General features: G+C 41.9%; 1 protein-coding gene across 3 annotated transcripts in view; it reads right to left on the bottom strand.

Moving 5' to 3' along the window:
* The window catches only part of LAMP3 (lysosomal associated membrane protein 3), a 35770-nt gene extending 17509 nt beyond the window's left edge, over nucleotides 1-18261 (bottom strand). For 2 of the 3 annotated variants that reach the window (XM_041731533.1, XM_041731531.1), the window contains exons 1-3: nucleotides 18071-18261; nucleotides 10953-11695; nucleotides 9531-9659 (exon numbers count right to left, since the gene is read on the bottom strand). In XM_041731533.1, the coding sequence (XP_041587467.1) occupies nucleotides 9531-9659; nucleotides 10953-11695; nucleotides 18071-18119 (921 nt within the window). In that variant the 5' untranslated portion in view covers nucleotides 18120-18261. Of the gene's footprint in view, nucleotides 1-9530; nucleotides 9660-10952; nucleotides 11696-16922; nucleotides 17270-18070 lie in introns of those variants that run through there. The other variant, XM_041731532.1, reaches the window with a different exon arrangement.
* Between the last annotated feature and the right edge of the window lie 3505 nt (nucleotides 18262-21766).

The following is a 21766-nucleotide window of genomic DNA, read 5'->3' as shown; positions in this document are numbered from 1 at the left end:
CTCCTGGTCCCAAATTTCTCTACTGCATACTTGTTGCTAGAGCCTAAAATTCAAATTCCACCACTCCAGAGTCCCTTCAGTTAGGCCAAGTTTCTCCCTGTTAAAATATATATACATCTGGAAGGTGGAGAGGTTGGAGGTGTATACATTAAGCTTTTACTAGTAATGAATATCTAGGTCAAACTGAGACCACTCATCTTCTTTTTAAAGGCAGAAATAACTTCAGCATTTAAAGATTTGTTTATTTTAGAGAGAGAGCAGAGGGAAGGGGCAGAAGGAAAGAGGGAGAGAAAGTCCCAAGCAGACTCTGTCTAAACTTGGAGACTGATATGGGGCTCTATCTCACAACCCTGAGATTAACTTGAGTTGAAACTCAAGAGTCAGTCATTTAACTGATTGAACCACCCATGTGCCCTGAGACCACTCATCTTTAAGGCTATCATGGGTGGACTTCATGGACCTTATAAACTCTCTGGGAAAAACAATGTGTTCAAAATTTTGCAGGTATTTTCTTGGGGAGGGTATAGTATTGCTTTGAATAGATTAAAGGATTCATGTCTCCAAAATGATTAGATGGGGCTACCATGAGGGATTCTGGAAAGAAATGGCTTACTGAGATCAGGGGGTGTTCTCAAAGAGGACTTGGAGGTTGTGTTCAGAAATATTAAGCAGTGTTCCACATTTTATTCAGGGATTGCCCTTTTGGGGGAAAAAAAAAAGACCATTACAAACAGCCCTATAACCTCCTGAGACACTAAGAGTGTGAAACAAAGGGAATTGAACTGAGATATGGAAGGGTAAGTTGAAAAAGGAGGCCTTGGGGTTTTTAAAAGTAGGTGATTTGCAGTTACTTTTTGCAAACATTCATTAGAAACTATCCACAAGTAAGAGGTGCAAAAAAAAAGAGGTAAAAAACAACCAAAATCAGAATCTGAAATTGAATTACCTTTAGTAGTTTCAAGTCTGGTCATAAAGAAAGTTAACAATAATTATCTTGACTACATTCAGTCTATCTATGTATTATTTGTAGATGAAATGATGATTCCCTCTACAATATAAGTGTTATAAAAATAGAAACTGTTTTAGTAAGGCAACTCCTACTGATACACTCAACTCTAGATCCTATAATTCATCGAATAGCACCTATTACATCCTGGCTTCTTACCTTGTGCAGGGCACTGGAGCAGACACTTCTATGCCATGCCTTATTTAATCCTCACAGCAACTATGAGAAGAAATGGAGGCTCACTGACTTGCCCAAGGTCACAGCCCTAATAGGTGCCAGGGAAAGATATGACTCCCAAGCTTCTTGTCTCCAAGTCTAGCATTTAATTTCTCTTAGATATACTCCAGATCAGGTATTGCTCTAGGTCCTGGAAAAGAATAAGACCTGGCTCCTTCCTTCAAGGTGCTCAGTCCTGGGTCGCAAAGGCAAAGTAAACAATGTACTTGGACCATCCATTTGTTTTAGAGAGAATATCTGTGACCCAGGCCCTTCTTTGGTCACTTTCACAAACGATCTATTCAGGTTATTCTTTGTTTGGGGTCCTTTTTAGCATAAAAAGATCTGTATTTCAGGGCCCAAAGTCACTGTTATAAGATCCCTAAGAGCAGAGAGGATCCACTGATGGGATTTAAGGAAGACAGTCACATAAGCATGACTTTGTTTTTTGAAATTTCTTGGCTGCAAGTATGAGATTGCTTTAAGGAGCAGCAGGAGAACAGTGATAAGGTGAGCTCTGAGCTCCATAGGGGACTTCCTAGAATCTTCCCCTTCCTGTGGCATCTCCTCCATCTATCCTCACATAAGGAAAAGCTTTATATTTCTACAAAGGCTTCACAGTTTACTAAGTGCATGCTTTTACCTACGTTGCTTCCTTTGATCCTCATAACAGCTCCCTGAGAAAGAAAAAATATTATCAGCCCATTTTGCAGCTAAAAACAAAGAGACTCAGAGGAGTTAAGAATCTATCTCTAACTCACATTGTTTGTAGGTGACACAAAGCAAAATCTGGTCTACAGGATCCTGCCCTACATTTTCCTCCATGGGATATGTGGGTATGGACAAACAATTTGTTGTACTAGAACTTTCTTTCACATTCCCTGAAATGCAGTTGTTCATATTTAGCCATCTATTGGAAGCAGGACCAGCTACATAATCTGTGTTGCCTACTATAAAACAAAAATATAGGATTTCCTGTTCAAAAGTCATTGAAGAATTTCAAGAGGGGACAGCAAAGCTTAAACCAAGCATGGGCCCGGCTGACTGCATAAGTTACATGCTCATGAAGCCAATCTTGATAGGAAGGGCCATTCCTGCTCCCCAAGAACCAGTGCTATAGGGCTAAGGCCAAAAAGGGGGCTTTCCAAAGCAGATGGCAGAGTGCTCACATTCACTGTGAATTCACCTTAATGGCATGACAGGATAGAGTCCGGAGACCACATCCAGTTTCCTTCTATTAGCCAAATGTTTCCTGGGTTCTGAGCTGATGTCTATGGTTATGATAAAGGAAAATCATTTGTTAGGTGACTCATGTAAACAAAAGTGCAGGCAGATGTTTATTTTCCTTGAGATTCCAAATTTTATATAATTTATGCTATTGATACTAAATGAGTTTATCTAGATAATTGTGCCCGATTTTTCTGTAAAGTTTTGAAATAGAAATAGTAGAATAGAAATAAAATTGTCTTTTTCTTTTTAAGTAATCTCTACAACCAACGTGGGGCTCAAACTCACAACCCCGAGCATCAAGAGTCATACTCCACTGAAAGAGCCAGCCAGGCACTCTGAAATTGTCTTCTATTTAAACTAGAGAAAAGCATTTATTTTTAGACTCAGAAGTTTAGAATTTGGCATAATGTGAATGGTAGTAGGGCTGGTTTATTCTATAAAAGGGATTGGCAAGTTTGTTTATGTAAAGAGCCAGATGATAAATAAATATTTTAGGCTTTGTGATTCTGTGTAGCTGATACTCAATCCTGCCATTGTAGCACAGAAGCAGCCAAAGACAACATGTACATAAGCGAGTGTGGCCATGTTCGTCAAATAGCACCTACCAAAACCTTCATTTATGGACACTAAAATTTGACCTTCATATAATTTTCAGGTGCCACATAATATTGTCTACCACCACCCCCCCCCCCCCCGGCCATTTAAAAATGTAAAAGTCATTCTTAGGCTGCAGACTCTACATTTTTTGGTAGCTGTCTGAATTTGACCTGGGGGCCACAGCTTGTTAACTCCTGTTCCCCACCATCAATGGAAAACAAAGTTGCAGAACAAATCACTCGGCTAAAACAAAACCAAAAACCAACTATTAGGACTTCATCAATATAAAAGGGTTTTGTACAGCAAAGGAAATAGTCAACAAAACTAAAAGGCAAACTATGGAATGGGAGAAGATATTTGCAAACAACATATCAGATAAAGGCCTAGTATCTAAAATCTATAAAGAACTTATCAAACTCAACACTCAAAATAATAAAAAATCCAGTTAGGAAATGGGCAGTAGACATGAACGGACATTTCTCCAAAGAAGACATACAAATGGCCAACAGACACATGAAAAAATGCTCAATATCACTCAGCATCAGGGAAATCCAAATCAAAACCACAAAGAGATACACCTCACACCAGTCAGAACGGCTAAAATTAACAAGTCAGGAAATCACAGATAAATCACAAATAAAATAAGATGAAAATTGAGAGGGAAGTAAAGCATAAGAGACATTGAACTCTAGGAAACAAACTGAGGGTTGCTAGAGGGGAGGTGAGTGGGAGTATGGGATAACTGAGGGATGGGCATCAAGGAGCACACATGATGTGATGAGCACTGGGTATTATATGCAACCGATGAATCACTAAATTCTACCCCTCAAACCAATAATATAGTATATGTTATTAACTAAATTGAATTTAAATTGAATTTAAATAAGGAATTTAAAAATTAAAAAGTAAAAGAAATATAAAGAGAGTGGTTAACCTTCTATTTGGGAGAACAAAGCTTTGCTAAGAATTTTTTAATGCCAATTAAAAAATTTCTTTTTGTTCCTATGTGACCTAGTTTGAGTTGTCAAATCTTTGAGAACATTACAAAAGTCTAATTTTTGTAATTAGTAGGATGGGGAAAATTATAACAAAATTACTCTCTCAGTTTGATGTGAAGATGAACCGAAGACATCCATGTAAAAAACTTATTACAGTCTTCACTCAAATTTTGACCAGTGTTATTCACAACAGTGATAATAAATTAGATTGCCCCTTCCCAGTAAACCTGTCTCATTGAGCTCAAATGATCTTTTTTTTTTTTTGTCTATTTCTTAGAGCTCAGATCTACCACAAATAGAAAGAGAGAGCAAGGAAGTTAAGCTTCGACAACCCTACTGATTAAAGAAACAGAGCCTAAACCTCAGCTCTGGGGGATGAGAGACAGGTGGGTACAGAGGAAGGGGTGGAGGGTTTGGGAGCTTCAAGCAGATGTCACACTTAACCCAAAGTGCGAGGGAAATTACAGGCTATTCATTATGCAGTTTATAGTATCTGCTTTCTCCTCTGATGCCCACAAAGTGATTCTCTGCCAGATGTTTTTCACATTTGGGGTTCAGGTTGGAAAGCAACAAAGATCTATCATGTCAGATTCTTGAAAACAAAGTGAAAATCGTTTGTGAACCTATCAGCATGTCAAAAGGGGCTAAGGACTTCTAACAGCTAAATGTGGCACTTCAGCGCTTACAATGTGTCCATTTGAATGGACCACTTGCTGGAGTCCCATCTCACCATTCAACCGATGGGATGCTGACACAGTGGCTTCTCATTGCCAGTATCTAAGAGCTCTGCAATATCTGGTCAGAGGGGTCCTAATTCCCCAAGGGTCCTAAACATCCTCCTTAACAAAGGACCAAGTCCAAAGCAAACCAGCCAATTGACCTGCCCAAGAAGGGCATTTGCCCATTTCAGCAAAATGAATTGTGGGAGTGTCATAGTCACAGATGTTCAGGATGTGGATTTTCTTTTCAACATCAATCAGGCCTTTTTGCTCAGTGTTGTTGTGTTCTATGACAAGAAACCTTTGCTCTGTATATTGCAATGGGAAGCCAAAGAGGCCGTTTCTTTGGAGCTGCTGGTCTACTATTTGGCAGTTTGGCCAAGAGTCCCTGCGAAATTTAGATTCATTCCTTTATGGATTCCTTACCTCATTCAACAATTTGCTAAAGATATGCTATGTACAAAGTCAGGGCTGGGCACCAGCAATAAATCACAGACACACCTTCAGGACAGCAAAATGTGCAGTTAAGGGAGGTCAGGGGATAACCAGTGGAGGGTTGGGAAACCAAAAGAAGAAAGTCTCCCAGTTTTACCTGGGATGGAGGTGGGGCCTGGGGCAGTGGGAAGATTTCACAGGGTAAAGATAATGGAGCCTCTCTTAAAGCATGAATGCACAAGGGGCTGAGGGGTGGGAGAGGGCATTCCAGGCAGAGGGAAAAGCAAAGGGGAAAATGGGGCATGAAATAACACAGCATACCAGGGAAGCTCTACATAGTGCATTCTGAGGGTGTTCACATTTGAACGTTGATAGCAATTCTCAGGAGTCTGTAAGTTAAGAGGGCTCCAAATACCCCTGCAAGGCTCTGGGTAAGCAGCAGGGCAGTGGGCAGCATTAGCTTACCAGATGTTGGCTGGGCAGGCCAGAACATTGCCTGGCTCAGAGTGCACCCTCCTACCCCCAGAGCGCACCCTCCACCCTCCACCCCCACCTCCCTACCCTGACACGCCCAGACCACTGATCATTTCCACATCCCATCCCAGAGTCAGGGCTGGAAACCTTAAGCTGCCCTGACAGCCAGGTTGATGAGAAAGAGGTAGTGCTGAGCATGGAAAAATTAACTCTACACAAAGTTACTGAAAGATCTTCTAAAACAAACTCTCCTAGCAGGAAGGAAGCTGTGGGGTGCGGGGGTAGGGAGGTATATTTATCTTGCACCTGGAGGGCCTGAAGGACTTTCAGTTTGTTACCTTAATCAAATGAGACCCTGACATAGAAAGGCTTTCAGTTCTTTAAAAAATGAAATGAGAGAAATGAGAAAGGAAACCTACCTCTCCTAACTCCGTTATGGGCCAGATGCCACACTCAGCATTACCACATATGATGGACTAGTTCACCTTCACAGCAGCCCAACAAAATAGGTAGTGGTTGGCCCCATCTTACAGAGGAGGAAACAGGCTCGGAAAGAGAACTGGTGACTTGTCCATGGCCACATAGAAATGACACGGGAATGAAACGAACTGTCAAGGAACAGTTCGGGATGCAAGTTTTCCTTTACGTTTCTATTATTGGCAATATTTCAATTAAAAAATTACAAATTATTGTACATGTTTTGAAACCTGAAACTATAGCATATATTTCTTTTATTTACTCCCATAATGTCTGGCTCAGTGTTTGGGACACATAGGTGTTCAGTAAATTCCTATTAATAAACTGTTAATTCAGGCTTGCTCACCAGCATCCATTTACCATTCTACAATTTGGTTCTCATAACATTTATTATGTTCTAACTAACATAAACTATTTTCCAAGACTCTTTTTCTCTAGAGCAGTAGTTCTTGGCCAGGGGTGATTGTCCCCCCCCCCCCCCAGGGGACATTTGGCAACGTCTGAAAATATTTGGGGTTGTCACCTTGGAGCTGGGTGTTGTTACTGGCTTCCAGCAAGTGGAGACCAGGTATACTATTCAATATCACACAAGGCACAAGGTAGCCCCCATCACAGACTTATCTGGCCCCAAATATTAATACTGCTGCTGTTGAAAAGCACTGGTCTAGAAGGAAGCAACATTTTGAAAAGTGGCTGACAGTATTGCTGAAGCCATTTCTCCTGTGGAAGAAACTAGATGGCTTTCCTGCCTAAATGCATCTGACACAGACCACCAGTTAGGGCAGAGTGCCCACAGGTCAAATCTGGCTTACAACTGTGTTCTGTTGGGCCAGCATTGTTCAAGTCTTCAAAAAAAAAAAAAATGTGTTGCCAACATTTAAAAATAAAAAGATCTGGATATTTCTGCCTTGTCTTGAACAGTCAGAAGATCTGATAACACTGGTTTCTTGTTACCACCCAAGAGAGATAATATGTAAAATATTTGACAACTGACATAGTAGGGTGGCAGCCACTCAGAATGTATACCCCACCATCTGGAATGAATGTCCACTGTGAAGGACAGTGACAGTCCCCAAGGGGAGATGCCAGCCAGCCACTGACACCGCCAGCCAGAGCTGACGAGTGGCTGTCCCTCTGGGGAGGATGGGCACTCCCTACCCCGCCCTTGTGTCTCCTCACTTCTGAGGCTTGCCTCTATCATCTCATTACTCCATGTTTTTCTTATGCAGACTTAATGGGAAGATGAAGTCTTCACCAAAAGTGGGAAAATAAAAAAGAAAGACTGCCTGTTTCAAGGAAAAAAAATTTTTTTATTAGCCTACTTCTTTCATTAAGCTCTATGCTTAGTCCCTGTAATCCTTGGGTTTGTGGCCACCATTTTAGCTTAAACAAGTTCTCTTTTAAAATATGGAAATTCTTCTGAAGGACTCAGGCTGATGGGAAAATTTACTTTCTATAAGCTTCTTTGCTTTCCTCATGTTGTAGAGCTAAGGTCAGCTGCTTGAGAAACTGGTGCTGGGGAATGAAATGAATAAGGTGAATTTGGTTGGCAGGACCTAGGCAAAGCATCTATTGCAAGCCTGGGGCCACAGATAGTGTGGCTCTTCTTGCTCCTTCCAGAAAATGGGTGGAGGGAGAGAAGGCCCTGCTGCTCCTTCTAGCTCTATCTCAGTATTCATTTCCTACCCATACTTCTGGAGGCACAGAGATTTGCAGAAAGGTAGGGGTTCAACCTTTGGGTGGAGTTTGGTCAAACAGAATCCAGCCTGAAGGCATTGGGAGGGCAGGCATATAGGGCATCAGGAGACAGAGGAGAGGAGCAAAAAGAGACATTGAAAGGTGCCAAAGAAACTTGCAGGCCTGCCTAAGGCAGTGGCCACTGCATGCTACAGACAAACGCTGGAGTTTTCTGATGCCTTCCCTCAGACAGTTACTCACACAAGCAGTAGTCTGGGTGGAATCAAGCTTTGAACTGAAGCATAAATACTTGTGCCTGAACCCTCTGCCCTTTTGCTGAAGTGACTTTAGAAGAATTCCAGGCCCCTTTGTAGGTTTTACCTTAGCTGTCCAGTGGTAGAGAACATATTCTGCCCAGAATGTTCTGGTGTGAGAGAGAATGTTTTGCCCATTTAATACCGAAAGCAAACCTCTGGCTTCTCAAGTGCATTTCTACCTCAAGGAAAACCATATGCACAAGGAAGATAAAGCCTTGGACACCAAGTTAAGAACATCAACACCCTTTACTGAACATTGTTAGGTGTCAAGCACTGTGCAAGACCATTTACATATGCCATTTCTGATTCTCCCAAGGATCCCACTAGGAGATGTAATTATTTCCATTTTATAGACAAGAAAATGTGCCTCCACCAGTCCAAAATCGTGTGGCTGATAAGTATTATGGCTGAGAGCCAATATTGACTTGTTTCATGGCAATGTCTATGCTCATTCCTCTCCAAGCTAAGTGACCCCAAATCTAACTTAGGGGTCACATTGGACAGGTTAAGAAGGAAGCCCACACCAAGTCCCAGCTGCACAGGTCCTCTTGGCACTTCCTTCCCAGCTCTTACTCGGCCTATTTGAATGACACTTCAGGAGAAGCTGGGACAAATCTCTCCTTTGAGAGTGGGATGACCACCATTTTATCCCCAAGATATTTATCCACTCGAGTCATTGTAATCATAGCTACTGGCTATTGAACATCTGCTTTCCAAGTACTAGACAATGCTTTTTACACAGATGATCTTTAATTCCCTTTCCCCATTTCTCAAGTGTTAAAATAAAGCTCAAACAGGTTAAATTGCCTGCCTGATGTCATAGGGAGACCAAGTGACAGAGTCAAATTTCAGCCAAGACTCTCTAACCTCATGTCCATAGTCTCTCTACTCCACTCTGTTGTCTACCCCTTTCGTAATACCATCTGAAAAACCCAGTGTGTGGTTAGTCCCTGAATTTTGCCTGCTGCATTTGGAAAGAACCCATTGTGACATTTGACTTTGGTCTTATAATAATTCTATTTCTGTGTGAGCACTGGGAATTTCAATGGGCCTATTGATCTATACAACTTCCTCCTTTGGATGGTTTGCAAAGGGCACCTGTGGCTGGGTTCCCCAAGGCCAAGTCTCCCCTAAGAGGCATTGAAGCCCTTCTTGGGCTGCACAGAGGAGGCTGAAGGGGGAAGAAGGTAAACATAAGATGTCGACACTTCCTTCCTCTCCATCTCCATGCCCTACTTTCTTATCAGGGAATATCTCAAAAGGCTCTGACATCTATTTCCTTTGGAACTTAAAGTCAAGTGTGGAGTTGCACCACTGGGTCCCAGGGTGAGGAATAGGGAAAGCAATGCTAGAGCCAGTTAGTATGAAAGAGCTCAGCCCTTACCTTAAAAAATGTGAGATTCACAAATCCACCCTGGAAATTCAAAAGGAGGTTGGATTTTTGGGAGCCACAGTTCCCAGAAGTTTGGGTTGCATTGGGGTCGATGTTGAAGTATCTCTGAGGTGAAAAAACCTAAACCAAATAAAATAGAGCAGATCAATGAGAAGTAGATGAAAACTCTAGCTAGGGAACCAGAAGCACGGGCTAGTAAGTGAGCCTGAGACTCAAGTCATGTGAAAATTTCAAAGTCCCTAAAAAACACCTCTCATTCCCAAACTATGTTCAAAAGATTTAAAAAAAAAAAAAAAAGATTTTTTAAAGAAAGAGTTCTCCCACAGGAAGAGTTCCTCAATCGATCATTTATAGCCAGTCTATTCCTGATAGACTGCATGGAATTTAATTTTTGTTAAATTAAGTATGTTACAGGGTACTATAGGAAAGGCCTTGCTGTCTAATGTACTTCTGTTTCAAATGAAAACCTGAATGTGGAGGTTTCACAAAACCTGTGTGGAAAAACAAAGTATTATTTTTACAGTGATTCCTTTAGTAATCAAATCATCTTAACCCCACTCCCACCCCATCTAATCTTCTTGTTAACCTGGACTTTTGATACTAATGTCACAGCTGGCTGGAACCATGGACCATGTAAGCCAAACCCTTCACTTCACAGGAAAGTTGCTGAGGCCTGAAGTCATCAGGAGGGGTATGGTCCATCTGGGGTCACCACTGAACACACCCCAACACTCCTCCCATGTTGGCTAAAAAGTGAGAGGTATACATAGTTACAATTTTGTTGTCTGTCTTCATCCAGCCAATCATTATCAGTTTCTATTTTTATATGTATTCTAAAACAGATTCATCTTTTTTAAAAAAGATTTATTTATTTATTCATGAGAGACACACAGAGAGAGAGAGAGAGGCAGAGACACAGGCAGAGGGAGAAGCAGGCTCCCTGCAGGGAACCGGACATGGGACTCGATCTCGGATCTCTAGGATCAGGCCCTGGGCTGAAGGCGGAACCAAACTGCTGAGCCACCCGGGCTGCCCCAGATTCACTTTTTTTTTTTTTTTTTTAAGATTTATTTATTCATGAGAAACACAGAGAGGAGAGAGAGAGAGAGAGGCAGAGACACAGGCAGACACAGGCAGAGGAAGAAGCAGGCTCCGTGCAGGGAGCCCAACGTGGGACTCGATCCCGCGTCTCCAGGATCAGGCCCTGGGCTGAAGGCAGAGCCAAACCACTGAGCCACCCAGGCTGCCCCAGATTCATCTTTTAATGGAGCACCTTGGAGAAAGAGGAACTTGCAGCTTTTTTTTTTTTTTTCATCAAAAGACACAAGATGCAGGGGAATATTTAATCTTAGCAAGACACACTGAACTCAAACTTTTTGAAGACAGTATTACAGTCGTATGGCCCCAACTTACCGAGCCTGTGTCTTGAACCATAAGCTCTATCCCCATCTCTGCTTTGATGCAGAGCCTGCTTCCATTTAGAACTTGATAAATTCCAGTCTTGGGTGATGAAGGCCGAGGTGCAAGAGTGGGCCCAGAAGCTGGGGTGGCAGGTGAGGCCGTTTGCGTGGTGTTGTGTGCTGCTGTGGTTGGTCCTGGGGCATGAGTGGATTGAGCAGACTTGTGACTGGATGTGCTGTTATGTGTTGAGGTGGACAAAGTTGCTGGAAGGGTGGTCTGGTTACCAAAATGGGTGGTTTTCCTAGTTTTGTGGCTGAGAGTTGAGGGGTTGGTTCTTGTATGGGCCAATGGAGTGCTGGTGGTTGGCAGTGAACCTGGGTCTGCACTAGGGCCAATTGTAGCCTCAGTGACTGGAGCAGCTGTGTTTGAGTTATTGGGTGTGACGATGGTAGTGACTAGGGTGTAGATTATTGGGCTGCTAGATGGGGTGCTGTTTGCAGTTACCAAGGAAGTTGTTACTAGAGTTTTTACTGTTGTGTGTGTGGTTGGGGGCTCAGAGCTGGAGGTTGTGGCAGCTCTTTGAGAGGCGATATGACCATCCATTGATCTTGCTGCTAAAGTTTGGCTAGGTACTTGGTTAGTTAGATGCAGGAAAGGTTTTGCTGTGGCCGGTACTGTTGCTGCTGTTGTAGGTTGAAAGTCCACAGTTTCTGGAAACACTTTTGCTCTTATTTGACTGCCATAATGCAAAATCACTGCAAATTAGGAAACAAAATGTTACCATGCTAAGAACTCACATTAGTGAGTCCCTTCCCCACCCTAAAGTGAATTTCTTCACTACAAATTAAAATTTATTTATTTATTTACTTTTCTCTTTGAGACAGTAACTTTATTGCTTCCATATATATATTCAGAAATGTAATTGCTGGATCACATGATCACATGGTAGCTCTACTTTTAAGTCTTTTTTTTTTTTAAGATTTTATTTATTTATTCATGAGAGACAGAGAGAGAGAGAGAGAGAGAGAGAGAGAGGCAGAGACACAGGCAGAGGGAGAAGCAGACTCCACGCAAGGAGCCCAACACAGGACCAGATCCTGGGATCCCAGGATCACTCCATGAGCCAATGGCAGGCACCAAACTGCTGAGCCACCCAGGGATCCCCCTACTTTTAAGTTTTTTGAAGATAAATATGACTTATTTTATGATTTTCAAACATGCTTATTTACTTTTAATGAAGAATGCGTATATATTTAGATTTGGGTGAAATTTATAAGAGTATAACAATGAAGTGAAGATCACCAACAATTCTACCACAAGGCCACAATTTAAAAGTTTGGGTTGTACTCATGTTTCTTACAGGGTTGTGATCATACTACAGATATTCTTCTGTGTCCAGCCCCTTTGTCTGTATGGGGTGTGGTACTAGCACCACAAAATGGTCATGCTTAGCTAAATATCTAAGCATTGATGCCCTTTCATTCCCCATCTTCCAATGTGAATCCAGATAGTTCTGGATGGAGAGTGTTCCTGGGTGGGGTGTTGCTGTAATGCCCTGATAGAACTGGAGAGCAGCAATGTGGTAAAAAAGACTTACATAGAATTATGTAGTTTGCAAACAATCAATCATACAATCCTAGTTTTGAAAGGGGTCTTAATAATCATCTAGTCCAAATCCTATGTGATATGTGAATTATATCTATGAATATTTCCATGTGTTCATCCAATCTATGCATAGTTACTTCCAATGATGGGAGATTTGTTTCCCTTGCATTTTTTTATTTTGCTGTCAGTTTTTGTAAAGATAGACCATTTCCTGTCATTTCTTTACATCACCAGGCTTTCTCAAGTAGGAAAGAAAATTAAGCCATAATTACTGTGATGCATCTGGTAGGCAGTCCTTCATAGTTTGACTTAAATGCCAGCTCTTCAGAGAGTCTTCCCTGTCATTCTTATATAAAATAGCTCCCCACCCCATAATTCTCCAACACAGTGTTATATTCATTGCCTGCACTGCACTAATCACAACTAGTAATTATATAAGGGGATGGTATTAACATATTTAATAGTAAGTCTGGCCACACAGGGTATATCAGCAGAATAATAGTCCTGATTATATGTTTATTTGTTGGTTTATTGTTGACTGTGCATCTGTCCCACTAGATTTAAAACAACATCAAGGTGGAGATTGTATTTTTTTTTCACCACCAGTACTTACACATAGAAAGTATTCAGTGCATATGAATTGGATGAATAGATAACTGGATGGGTAAATGAGGATAATAGCATGGTAGACCTTGGATTATTATAAGGCTCAAACAAATTGGTTTAAGTGAAGTTTTGCTAGACCATCAAGCATACCTATAGTGTATGTTATTGTCACAGGTTCTCTCCTAGGACATTCCTTAAGGGTGGAAGGTCTCTGGCTCTTTTTCAAACAGAATAGTTCTATCCTTGCCTCTTCCCAAGCCCATAGCAAATCAGAAAGCTGAGCAAAATGCAGATGATGTTCCTTGAGAGTTTATTATCAGGTATCTGAGAGATGTCTCTGTCTCTTCAATGCTATGGTTTCATTGTATTTGCCCATTGTATTTATACTCAGGGGAGCTGGGGCTCCCTGGTGCTGGCCAGTGACTTGGCAAAACACAGGTAAAAGGGAAGGAGATCACTCTATGTTGGTGTTTAAAGAGTACAGAAGTTCATATCTAATCAAAATCATCCATAAATTCCTTTACTATCTCCCTCTTTCATTTATTACATTTCTAAGTGATTACTTTTCCTGTAATAATAACAATAAAACAACCAAGTTAATGGACACTTACTAAGTGGCAGGCCTCAGGTCAAGGGTCATCTTTTTCCAACTCCTCTCAAAAACTTTCTGATGGGTTCTATCTTTATCAACTTTTCAGATGAGGGAACTCAGATTTAGAAAAGTCCCATCAATTTGACCATAATCCCACAACTAGTATATTCTGGAGGTGAGACACCAAGTAAATTTTGGAGGTGACACTTGAGCCCCTGTCTGAACCAAAGCCTGCCTTAGATTTGGGGTGGGTGGAGGTGATGTGCATCACTGGGAAGAATGGTGAGAGAAGATACAAAAGCAGAAAAGAGTGGGGTGCTTCTCCAGGAATCCCATATCACCAGACCCTCATAATGGTGGTCTTTGGTGAGGCTTTCAAAAGCTTATATGATAAAATAGTGATTATTTTCCAGAAGGAAAGTTCTCACTTCAAGCCCAGTAGTAAAGCTTATGAATCATTTCTGCACAGCTGGCTTGAAAAATGAGAAAGACAAATGCGTCAGTTCAAATTGCCTTGAATAACCTTTAGGAAAGGCTTATTAATGACATTAAGTTATGTTAGACTATTGCTAAATGGTCCTTTTTTGTGTCTAAAATGTTCATTTGGATACTTTTAAATGTTTGGTACTTGAGAGTTGTGGATCTTATGGGCTGTAGGTTTTCCTTGTAAGCTTTCATATAATCACTGTATGCATAATTTATACCTACATTGTAGAACTTGGAGCAAGATTTTTCCTTTCCAGATTGTTAAGACAGTTGACAGTGGAAGATTTGTTCTCACAATTTATTTGGGCTAAACCTGAGTTGCTGGTTCCTCAGTCATGACCCCAACAGAAACCCCATTAAGTTTATATACTAAGTAACACACCCTTTGAAAGGGGGAGCCTTCCTCATAATGTAATTAAAAGTCCTCTCTCAATAATGATAAATGAAGTCAAACAAGAGAGGAAAAGCACATTGATCATTCATGAATGCACAGCATCCCAAATAGGACAAGATGACTCATGGTACCCATCAAGATATACTTGGTGTGCAGGAAATATTTGTGGAGTGGCTGGAGTTGATGGCAGTCATGGTGTCTTGATATGGTGTGTGGCTTTGTGGTAGGTAGAAGCCTGGACCAGCAGGTAGCTGGACCAAAAGTGTCAGAGTGTGTTACAGATTGAACCAGTGTATTCCCAGATAGCACTAGGAAATATTGTTTTAATGGTATTCTCCTTCCCCTCTGTGGCCTCTCCCCTCCCCTTCCCATCTCCCTGTAAAAGTGTGCGGGTATAAAAGATGGGCAGGTAATTAGATGGAAAACTGACAGGAGTGGTATGCTGTGCATACATTTTAGAAAGTTCATATGTTAGGTATTTATTAGAAATAATGCTCTGAAAAATAGTCTGTTTTATGAAGTCTATGTATATGACCACACATATATGACCAATCTTTGTCAAAATTGGGTCACAGTTCTTAAACAGGACCTTTGACTCTGTAAAGGTTTAGTTAAATTCATAGGTCTGTCTGAGACCCACAAAGAAGGTGGCAGGCAGAAGTAAGGGCAAGGCATAACTCAGAATCTGTCTCAACCCTTCCTTTCCTCAAAAGAACACAGCCCCGGAATTCACATGCTGATTTGTCAAGCCACCCTGAAGCCCTTAGCATCTTCTCCCCAGGATTCAGGAGACTCAGCAAACAAGTACCCCAGAACCTAAACCCATTGTTTGGACTCTTCTAGATGATGAGCTGCAGGAAGAGGTGTGAGGTTTGGATTCCCCTACAGTCCATAGAAGGAGCTGAGAGATGACTCATCAGCCAAGTGGGAAAGTCTGTGACCATGCAAGGGCTTTTTCTCTAGGTACTTCCCATATGGCTGGTCCTTCCCACATAGCCTTTGTTTGGTTTCCCTGCTGCACCCTGTTCAACAGATATATAGGAGCTTCTTCTGAACCAAGCTCCATGCCAGGCACTGAGTCTTTGTTTTTAGGGGCTCAACACCTTGTGAGATAGACACATAAGTGGACCACATTCCTCGGTGTGACAAGTGTTATTATAGAAGGAGGCCCTGAGTGCAATGAGGTAGTGTAGGAAATCCAACACCAAGACAAATTCTTTAGGCAGAAAAGAAAGTAAGTGGTATCCCAGGCAGAAGAAAAAGTATGTGAAAAGACACAGGGTCTTCAGAGCCTGGTAGATCTGGAGAAAAGCAAGGGGGTAAGCATGATGGAACATAAGAAGGAGGAAGCTGAGGTGAGAGGCGAGCTGGGAACAGGCCTGGCTGGTCTTGGAGGCTACACTTTGTCTGCAGTTGGGAACACAGGAAGTAAATGGGAAGTAAATGGAGCCCCATGACCACACCGAGGGGCAGGGAACTGAATTTAGCCCTCAAATGCTTTCTCTAGTACCTCCCCTGGCAGCAGAGGCAGCCCCGGCTGGGCGTAGCAGGAAGACTGTTTCTGGATGTATGAGACAGCAAGGGTGGGCTCTTAGATTCTGTTTCCAGTTTCATGATTTAAACTTCCATCTATTAGCAAGAAGATGCAAATCTTACCTCTGCTACTTTCTTGTGGGACTTGAGATTTGGAGAACCCTTATACAGAAGTGGCTCCAGTCCCATGGCATAGACTGCTGGCTAGCTACTCCCAAATCCAGCCTCCCCCTTTTCCTTAGTAACAGAACCACAAACTTAAGCTGAGCCCTTGCTGCCTGGAATAAAGAACACTACCTCCAAGACTCCTTTCCAGCTGGGTGGGAATGTGTGACTGCATTTGAGCCAAAGCAAGAGAAGTGGTAGGGTTATGTGGGCTTTCCAAGAATGCTGCTTGAAGGGGGCTCTATCACCTATGTGACCTCTCTATTGCCTTTATGTTTTCCTTTTCAGACCAGCGTGCAACTTGTATGTGATGGCTGGAGCTCCAACGGACATTTAGAACCATGAAAAGACCTTGTAGGTCCAAGTCATACATAGGATGGAGGATCCAAGATAATGAGCTCCCACCTGGATCTGGTATGGATTCTTCTGGACTTGTTTTCACATGAAAGAGAAACATACATTATCTTGTTTATTTCTAAACCTACGCATGCAGGGCCCCATATTACAGTAGTGCAGAGCTTGGACCGAGAAACCAGGCTTCCTGGATGCAAATCTCACAGCTGCCCCTTGCTAGTTGAGTAACCATGAGCAATTCACTAACCTGCCTCAGTAACTTCTTCTGGAAAACGGGGTCCCTTTACACATTTCATTCACTCAGCTCACCCTGGAGAATCTGCAGCTCAGAGAGGAAAGGGCAGTGAAGAAGGTATTTCCTCTCAACCTCCTCGGGAATTTATTGAGCACTCATTACATTTCTGAATCGGCCGGTCACCTGGCAACCACCGAACTGGTGCTCACACACAGGTCACTGAGGGTACTGCTAGACTGAGACCCTTTGCTTAGATTTCCCCTTCTGCCTCCAGAAAAATGTGAAACTGTATTTCTGAAAATGTGGCAGAGGTAAAACAGCCTGGATTAGGACACTGGCCTGATCCTTCACCCAACTTTCCTGACAATTCATCTCACAATCAAGTGCCTCTGCATCCCCCACTAAGCATGTTAGTAGGGCCATGTGGTTCCCTCACATGTTCAACTCAGTGCTTCTAGAAGGAATTGTGAACTAATCAGCAACTAGGTAACAGCACACAAGAGGACTCAACATCCTAGGGAGAGAATGCTCCTTGTGAAAGCAGGGGCTAGGCACATAAGGTAATCATTAAAAGCCCAGTTTCCCAGACAGCTTCTCTGACCTGAAGTATAATGGTAGTTTAAAAAAAAAAAAATCTTGACTCCTCGGTTTACAACCCTCTGAAACAGCATAATTTGTCAGATCACATCTCATTCATCTTCACAGTTCACAGTTTATATAATGCAAACATAGCACTTCCATTTGAGAAAAACAGGAAAAGCAAGGCACAATGTACTTAGCAAGAGCCCCATTGCTAAATCCTGGCTCAGTTCTCTCCATCTCTTAAATCTAAGTGATTTCTAAAACTCTCCCGTGCCCAGAACCCATTTGGAACCAGGGATAGTGTCACTGTCTTCTGGAGTGGATACCTACTCTTCCAGACTCCTAGAAAATAAGTCCAAACTGTGAAAGCCCTTGGGAAAAAAATAAGGGTGTGCACCATGCATCTAAGGCAGGCAGTAAGGAGGAGACATTCCCAAGTGGAATACCCACAGCAGCTGAAGCCCTACAGCTACTCGCAGTCTGTCCTGTCTTACGTTGGTCCACCGCACTAGAGCGCATTTGAATTTAATAGGACCTGAGATAGCAGGTCACCATGGAAAGCCATGGGTGTCACTCACCAGCCAGGGACACGAAGAGCACCACCGCTGCAGAGAGCTGCCAGGACATGACTGGGTCGCCAGAGATGACCACTGCCTCACCAGCGGCGGGCTCTGCTGCTGCTCCACTGCCTGGCTCAGCTCCTCTCGATCTTCTGAAGAGCACTGGGCTAACTCTAGGGCAGGCTCCAGGAACAAAGAAGACACCTCTCTTTGCCCCTCATTCACTTGCGGCAGAGAAACCAACGTCACTTTCGTTCTGAGAAGGAGCTGAACCGCCCTCCCAAGTGGCTGGGTGGGGAGCAAAACCAGAAGTGGCCCTTGTGTGAAAACAACCACTTTCATCTCTGCCGTTAGTGTTTGTGAGGGGTGGGGAATCCCTCCTCCCCTTACCCCAGCCCAGGTGAAGGGCATCTGAGACCATTTCTGCACGAGATGGAGGACCTGTGGCAGTGCTAGCTTCCTTCTCTCATAAGCTGGGTCTCCATTTTTCTCTAAGGTCCTGAGTCCACTTCTCAGCCAGGGAACAACCAACCCCTCAGTCATGAAGGTGAGCAAGAGTCTTCAAACTCAGTGGCTAGAGCGCTGACTCTGTGTGTATTCACAAAAAGTCTGAGGTAATCCTGCTTTATGCCCATGGCCACCTCATCCTGTAGGGACTATGAGGAGTAGGAGCTTAGGAGTCGGGGAGAGCTGGGTTTGAATTTGGCCACCAACTGTATGACCTTTGAGCCTCAGTTTCTTCTGCTGTGTAATAGGGATGCTATTGCCTACTCCTGGGTAATTCACCCGGAACACCAAAAGGCAACCTTTCTAGGTCCCAACTCCTTCCTCTACTAATTAGACAAAAGTCAAGATCTGTCTCTTAGGACTGTGAGCCCCAGTGAGGAATACACATAGGGATACTCTCCTGATTACTAGGTTTAGGGCTTTCAGCTTAGTCTCAAATAATTTCCTGAAAAACAACTTTGGCTACAATGATTCCATCTTACTATGTTGTTCTAAACACTCTAATCAAGCACATTTACCAAGGTGAGTAGTATGTTTCCAAATTGAATTTTTATGGTGGAAGGTGAAGATTAACATGTGCCAATTGATTTAATTTTAGCAACTGCCTGCCTCATATTCTGGACTTTGAGTCAGTTTATTCCACAGACAATAATTAAGCAGATACTCTATGCCAGACATTCTTCTTCATATAAGTTCTACAGCCACCCTGAGTGGGCACTGTTATCACTGCTGTCTCGTTTCACAGATGGGGAACTGAGCACTGAGAGGTTAGGCAACCTACCCAAGGTCACTTAAGTAATAAAGGAAGAAGTTGGGTTGTGAATCCAGTTTGATTTGAGAGTCTAGGATTTTATTTTATTTTATTTTATTTTATTATTTTATTTTATTGAGAGTCTAGGATTTTAAGCACTATACTGCTCTACTGCTGAGGAGGTGTTCTAGACTAGAACTTAATATAAACTTTCAAGTTGCTTGCCGCCTAGATGAGAAATGATATTTATTAATATATAATAACCAGAGTAATCAATTTTTGGCTGCTTAGAGCTATACTAGATGAGGAAAGGAATAGTCAGAGATGAGGTGGTAGTTGTTGGACCTTGGAAAGACTTTGAGGGTTACTGAGGATGTGGATAGTTGGAGAATAGCAATAACATTATTTCTATTATTATTATTACTTTAAGATTTTATTTATTCATGAGAGACACACAGAGAGAGGCAGAGACATAGGCAGAGGGAGAAGAAGGCTCCTCAAAGGGAGCCCAATGTGGGACTTGATCCTTGGACCGAGGATCATGTCCTGAGCTGAAGGCATATGCTCAATTGCTAAGCCACCCAGGAGTCCTTGTGGTTGTTGTTGTTATTATTATTATTTCTATATAAGGAATCTCTACTATGTGCCTGGCACTGTGTAATGCATATGGCACTCTTCAAAGTAGATTTTTTTAAAAATTTGTATTATTTATTTATTTTTTTTAAAGATTTTATTTATTTGAGAGAGAGAGAGAGAGAGAGAGAGCATGAGTGGGGGGGGGCAGTGAGAAAGGGAGAAGCAGACCCCCACTGAGTAGGGAGCCCAACTCAGGCCTCAATCCCAGGATCCTGAGATCCTAACCTGAGCCGAAAGCAGCTGCTTAACCAACTGAACCACTCAGGGTCCCCGGGATATTTTTTTTTTTTAAGTAGGCTCCAATGCAGGGCTTGAACTCACAACTGTGACATTAAGACCTGAGTGGAAAAAAAAAAATAAAATAAAATAAAAAAAAATAAAAAAAATAAAAAGACCTGAGTGGAAAAAAAAAAAAAAGACCTGAGTGGAGATCAAGAGTCAGACGCTTAACCAACTGAGCCACCCAGATGCCCCTTGAGGTAGATTTTTCTAATCCCAATTTTACTAATGTGAAAACTGAACCACCCAGCATTTTACAATAGGCTAAGATTTGCATCATGGCCTACTTAGCCCTGAAGTCTGTGCCCTTTCTCCTAGCACACAGGGAGCAAAATCTCTTGAATGGTTATGTCCCTGATCGGAGAATACTGGAGAGCAGTGGAGAATATGGTTGAAAGATCAAGTTAATGTCATTTTGGAAAGACCAAAAAGCCAGAGTAAGGAGTTCATCCTCAACCCTAGAGGACATGAGGCCACTGAACATTTTGAAAAAAGTTATGCATGGAAGCAGAAGTTAGCTTGACACATGTTAAGTGTTCTGTGGCCTTCAGGGGGAGAAGGTTCAACCGTTGATCCAGTCAACATTTACTGGTGGATATCTGGAATCAGTCTCCTGAGCAGGTCAGAGGATCAGTCCTGTTTATCAGGACTCCTGCCCTTGACTAGAGAAGAGATGCCCCAGCTGGGTGTTTCAGAAGTCACTGGGGATTCTAAGCACTGTGTCAGATACATCACATAAATTTTGGTATGTTGTAATTTCATTTTAATTTATCCCAAATTATTTTCAAATTTCCACTGTGATTTCTTCTTTGACCCAAGTTATTTAGGAGTTTTAGAGTTATTTAGGAGTTTGCTGTTTAATTGTCACATCTTTGTGAATTCCCCAAATTTCCTTCTGTTATTGTTTTCTAGTTCCATTCCATTAAGATTGGAAAACATACTTATGGTTTCAGTTCTCTCATATTTATTAGGGCAACAAGTTAATATGTTATGGCCTAACACACAATCTATCCTGAAGAATGTTGTAGGAGCATTTGAGACAAATGCATATTCTGCTTTTGTTGAAGATGGAGCATTCTATAGTTATCTGTTAGTTCTAGTTTGTCTATAGTATTCAAAACTATTTCTTGTTTGGTCTTTTATCTAATTGTTTTTATCCATTATGGAAAGTAGGGTATTGAAAACTCCAATTACTGTTGTTTTGTCTATTTCTCCCCTCAATTCCCTCAGTGTTTGCTTAATATATTTTGGGGCTCTTTTGTTAGGCTTCTCTGTGTCAATGATTTTTATATATTCTTGATAGAATGATCCTTTCATAATTAGAAAATGTCCTTCTCTGTCTCTAGTAAGAATTTTTGTTTTAAAATCTATTTTATCTAATATTACTATGGGTATTCCAATCTTATTTGGTTAGTCTATACATGGTATATCTTTTCCCACCTTTTAATTTTCACTCTATTTGTGTCCTTGAGTTTAAAGTGTGGCTTTGTAAATAGCATATAATGGGATCATGGTTTTTGTTTTTGTTTTTTAACTCATGC

This window comes from Vulpes lagopus, chromosome 17, assembly GCF_018345385.1.
Source record: "Vulpes lagopus strain Blue_001 chromosome 17, ASM1834538v1, whole genome shotgun sequence".
Lineage (NCBI taxonomy): Eukaryota > Metazoa > Chordata > Mammalia > Carnivora > Canidae > Vulpes > Vulpes lagopus.
This window is presented reverse-complemented; position numbering and strand designations above follow the sequence as displayed.